General features: G+C 48.1%; 1 protein-coding gene across 1 annotated transcript in view; it reads right to left on the bottom strand.

Moving 5' to 3' along the window:
- ERICH6B (glutamate-rich 6B) overlaps positions 1 to 5597 on the bottom strand; it is a 64942-nt gene that overhangs the window by 56236 nt on the left and 3109 nt on the right. The window contains exons 2-3 of the mRNA XM_014537234.1: positions 3410 to 3458; positions 64 to 248 (exon numbers count right to left, since the gene is read on the bottom strand). Of these exons, the coding sequence (XP_014392720.1) occupies positions 64 to 248; positions 3410 to 3458 (234 nt within the window). The remainder of the gene's footprint in view (positions 1 to 63; positions 249 to 3409; positions 3459 to 5597) is intronic.

Below are 5597 nucleotides of genomic sequence, written 5' to 3'. Positions count from 1 at the left end.
CCCCTCAGAGAGCCCTGCTGGGCCAGGCAGCAGGGACTGGGCAGCAGGTGCCAGTTCCCTTACCGTGAGTCTCATAGGCGCCCTCTGTCTGCGTGCCCTGGTCTTGCGAGGGCCGAGATCTTCTAGCATCCTCCTTGAAGGCGATAAAAGTCTTCCTGGCAGAGTGAGGAGACGTGCTGGCAGGTTCAAAGGTGGGAGGAGTGGCGGTGAGGAGGGTGTTCACCGGAGAGACGGCAGCAGCTGGGCTTCTGTCAGAGGGGAGCACAGGGTTCAGTCAACTTCCCAGCAGGGGCCAGGTAGGCATCCATGCACGGCCTGCTGGGAAGTTGGGGTAGTGGTGGCTGCTCTCCAGCCTGCAGACTTCTGCCCATCCCTGATGGGGGACTCACAGGGTAGAAGGGACCAGGTGAGGGCAAATGAGGGTGGGGGCAATGCTGGCTGCTGTCATTCTCATAGGGGAAGTACAGAGTTCAGCAGCCCTTCCTGAGCCAGGCCTCCCTGCCTGGGTCAGGGTTCCTGAGGCAGGAGCAGCAGGGAAGGGGCTGCTGGTGAAGAGGCTGAGGGAGAGAGGAGGAGGCTCTTTACATCCAGGAGACACCACCACAAAGCTGTTCTCTTTCAGCATCTGTGGGCGTTCCAGGCGGGTCTTGTGCCACTCCGTGGGTGTGCCTGGGTCTGTGCTGGCCAGTGGGCTGGGGCAGAGCGGCTGTTCCCAGGATGTACCATTGAAAGGGGCCCCTGGGTCACCTGGCAAGATGCTTGGGTCCTAGCCAGGTGACTGCAGGCCTTAAGAATTAGTGGACACAGTGTCAACTCTTGCCCTGCTCCAGGCCTCAAAACCAGGTCAGGAGTCTCTTCTGGGCTCTGTCCTTCTAGTGCAGTGATGGTGAACCTTTTGAGCTCGGCGTGTCAGCATTTTGAAAAACCCTAACTTAACTCTGGTGCCGTGTCACATATAGAAATTTTTTGATATTTGCAACCATAGTAAAACAAAGACTTATATTTTTGATATTTATCTTATATATTTAAATGCCATTTAACAAAGAAAAATCAACCAAAAAAATGAGTTCACGCCCTAACCGGTTTGGCTCAGTGGATAGAGCGTCAACCTGTGGACTGAAAGGTCCCAGGTTCGATTCCAGTCAGGGGCATGTACCTTGGTTGCAGGCACACCCCAGTAGGAGGTGTGCAGGAGGCAGCTGGTCGATGTTTCTCTCTCATTGATGTTTCTAACTCTCTATCCCTCTCCCTTCCTCTCTGTAAAAAATCAATAAAATATATTTTTAAAAAAATGAGTTCACGTGTCACCTCTGACACACGTGTCATAGGTTCGCCCTCACTGTTCTAGTGGGAGAATGTCTGCCCTGCCTCAGTCCCCAGGTGCCCACTGAGAGGCAAGGAGATCATGCAAACCCTCCTGAAAGGACCTTGAGAGGTCACAGCCACCAACAACAGAGGGACTATACTTAGGCAATGGCGGGCTGCGCTGGTCATCTCCATCTCTGTGTACATTTGCTTAGCACCCTCCCTGCCATGACTGCCTCAGTCTGGGACATTGCAGGGCCTTCTGGGGCACCTGCCAGGGCTCGCTGTGGCCTCAGCACCCACCAACCTGGGACAAACACTTGCTCCCTGGCCCATCAGCCATGGGGAGAGTACAAAGGGGGGCCCACTGACTCCTGGGCCCCAGGCAGCATGGGTGGTTCCAGGCCGCCTTAGAGAGGGGAAGGGGCCTGGCATGTGCTTGGGGACCTTTAGGGGGTGGTTGTGGAGTGGGAGAGGGAGCCTTCCTATTTATAAGGGACCCAGGAAACACTTGACTTGAATCTGCTCTCTTTTCCCACTCCCTACCTTAACCAACGTGAGTGTAATGCCTCTTGCCTAAAGGGGTTTGTGGAGGGTTCATTCTCTCAGCAACCTCGTGTGAGGAAAATCCAGGGCCTGTCTGAGCACCCAAGGTTCAGACCGGGACTCTGGGGACCCAAGCCACAGAGCACACGGACAGACCTCTCTGATCGCCACGTGTTCCGCAGGACCCCGGGAACAGAAAACCCATTCAGCTAACCTATGGAGAAAGGACAGGACGGTGGGTGTGCTTGGCATAAAGCTGGCCGGGAACCACGATCCTCATCCTGGGCATGCTAAGTTCCCATGTGGGCTCGTGGGCGCAGAACAGAGAACAACAAAGGGCCTCAGCACTCACTGGCGTGCCCTGCGCGCTGACCACTGTCCTCAGTGGCCCCACGAGTTCATACTCATCTATTCTCACCACAGCCCGTGAGGCCAAAACCCACTGTCGCCATATTTCAGATAAGAAAACCGAGGCATAGGGATATTAAGTGGTTGCCCTGCAGCACACAGCTGGCTGCGTGGAGGAGCTGCGATTCAAACCCAGGCTCTGGAGTTCCTGTTCTCAAGCAGAGCCTTCCCCATGGTCACTGCACTGTCGGGCCCTTCGCTGCCACATTGCTTAATGGCCTGTGAGTGTCAGTAACTGAGGCGATGGGGGGCCTTTGAAAAGCCACTCCCTCTTATACATTGCCCTGGTGGGGTGATCCTGTCAGATCCATGTGTTTGTGCCTTTGGAAGTGTGAAGCATGGAATGGAAGGGCCAGTGGAGAGCAGGAGAGGAGGCCAGCCTTGTCAGGCCGAGGGGTACCCCTGTGTGGAGCCCTGGGCCCTCACGTTGTAATCTGTTGCTTCCCAATGCCGCAGGGCTGGGATTTTATTCCTGCCTCTCACTGTAACCAACTGGCTTTGTGCTTTCTTTGTATCTAGTGTCAACCCATTTTCCAGTGGAGATAAATAATCATGCTTTGGGAAGGGATTGTAGAGCCCCAGACTCAAGGACCAAGACTGTGAACCAGAAGTCTTATGTATCTCCCCCCCCGCCCCCCTCCCTCCACAGGTTTCCACAGGGCTGAGCACATTTAAGGCATTTTAATCATTGATCCCATAGGTATGTTATTGACTGTCTAGTGTGTGCCAAGCTGTGTGGCAGTTTAATGACTACTCATTGAACGATCATTTAGACTTTGGAAGTATGTCCGAGCAAGGAAGATTGCAACTTCCTTTTGGGCATTCATTCATCTACTCACCACGGGCACTGCCCGTGGGCCCTTTGCTCTCTCTCTCCAGCTCAGACTCAGTCCCCCTGCCCTTCCATCTCTGTAGTTCTGGCTGCCAGACTCTGTGAGTGACTGAGTGGCAGAGGGGAGCAGCACTGGGAGGTCCTTTGTGTGTGATTTCCAAGAGCCCTCACCCTGATTGAACCCCTCCTTCCTCAGGGGACCTGCTCCCTGCATCCCACTTCTCCTTCCTCCACTCCTCATCTTTGGAAAGCTAAGGGCTCCGGAAACATCCCTGAGCATGAATTTCCACTTGATTTACCCAAAAAGAAAACTATTACCTTTCATTAAGATTAGGCGGGGTGTGCGATGGATAAATCACCAGGAGTTCTATTGGGAAAAAGAAGAGAAAGACAATATTGGAAAAAAGGGAACCATCTTTCTTTCTGTTTAAAAATGTGTTGCTAAGTATGTGACGCTGTGGTTGCGGTGGAGGGGCCCCAATTTACAATTTTTATTTTATTTTTACTTTTCGTATTTTATTTTTACTGTCTCTCTAAGTGATTTCCTTTAGAAATTCTGGGGTTGAAATTTTATATTACCAAAGAAAACTCAATAAGGTAATTTTCATGAAATCATGGTTTTGGAAATTCAAGTTTGCTGTGTTAATCTTTTGGGTTATCACAGGGGCTCCCTCTGTGATGGGATTGGGAATAACTGTACAGAAAAGGTGACTGAGGTTCAGAGAATATAAATATTGTAAACATTATTTTTTGACTTTGAAGAACCTGTTTTTCATTTAACCACCTGTTTGCCTTGAATGCTATAACATCAAGAATTTCATGTACAATTGGGATAAAATATGCCACCAATTCTAGTAACACAGCATGGTATAGTGGAAACAGTAAAGAAATGATAATCAGAAAATTTGAACTTGAAACTTACATGTTCAATGCTTATACTTACAGTTTACCCATGCGACAGGACATTATTGAGGAATATTACTTGGTGATTAAAATGATGTCTCCAAAAATTAAGCAACAGAGGCAAATATTGAAGTCACAATGCTAAGTTACAAAAGTAAAATACAAACCTGTATATATAGTATGTTTAAAACAGGAAAAACAAAACAAAACCAAGAACCACAACCACTCGATATGCAAAAACTAAGGGTGAGAGGGACAGAATAGAAATCACTAAAATGTAAATCAGTTTTATTTATATTTTGATGTTGGTAGGTTGGGTGATGTTTTTCCACTTTTCAAATTTTCCATTAGAATAAAAAAATAGATTTTATTTCTCTTTATGTCACTGTCTGTTCTAAAATTAAAGTATGCTCACAATTTACTAAAAAGCATAAACAAAGGATGAAAGGAGAAAGGAAAGGAAAGAAGAAAAGGAGGTGATCGGAAGAGAAAGAAGGGAAGGCGTGGGAGCCTGTCCTGGCTCTTCTAATTATTCCCCATGACCTTGGAATGTTCCACTACCTTTCGCTAACTCCAGGTTCCTTGTTTGTGAAGTGAGGGGTAACGAATGGCTGGGAGAATGAAAGGAGACAGAGGTTGTGAAATACACTGTATTGGACTGTGCTCCCAACCTTCTTTAGGGCAAGAAAACACAGAAAACAATGCTGTTTGTACAGGAGCAGAGTGGAGGCTGGGGGTAACTGGTCGTGGGGCTCAGCATCTTCCTCCACAACAAATTGTATGGTGTGGGAGAGCTTTCACCGCATCCTCAGATATGACCTTTCATTTAAGTAGCAGTGTTCTTTCTTCACACTGTAGAGAAAGGTATGTTTACACGTAGAGAAACTGAACCTCAGGGAATGTAATGACAAACATGCCAAGGTCAAAGGCCCTACCATGTGCTTCCTCTTCTGACTCTAACCCCACAGCGTTTATTCACATTTTTTAAAAAAATATATTTTATTGATTTTTTACAGAGAGGAGGGGAGAGGGATAGAGAGTTAGAAACATCAATGAGAGAGAAACATCGATCAGCTGCCTCCTGCACACCTTCTACTGGGGATGTGCCCACAACCAAGGTACATGCCCTTGACCGGAATCAAACCTGGGACCCTTGAGTCTGCAGGCTGATGCTCTATCCACTGAGCCAAACCAGGGGCAACATTTTACAAAAACTATTTGCAACATTCTGGGGAGATCAGTCATTGATTACTCAGTGGCAATTGATGCTGCATTTATATTCAAGTTGCTCATCTAATTTTGTCTTTCCCCATAAACCATGGGGAAAATCATCGGTGTAAAGAAGAGAGGGGGGGCAGTAGTTAGTTTGACACGACCCTGATTTGTCCAGTGCAGTTGGACTCTCTGAAATTTACCTGCCTATAGGTAGTTGGGTGGCGGGCACAGATTCCTCCCACACTCTAGTTCATTTCATCTTTTCTTGTCTTTTTGTTATGTCCATTTCATAAAGTGGGCATAATGCTAAGTTACAAAAGTAAAATACAAAGTAAAAAATGTGGCCAGGGGAGGAGTGTAAACGACCCTTCACAAGCCAATGGTAGGG

Source organism: Myotis brandtii, unplaced genomic scaffold (genome assembly GCF_000412655.1).
Source record: "Myotis brandtii unplaced genomic scaffold, ASM41265v1 scaffold174, whole genome shotgun sequence".
Taxonomy (NCBI): Eukaryota; Metazoa; Chordata; class Mammalia; order Chiroptera; family Vespertilionidae; genus Myotis; species Myotis brandtii.
Note: the sequence above shows the minus strand (reverse complement) of the source record. Positions and strands in the feature narration are given on the sequence as shown.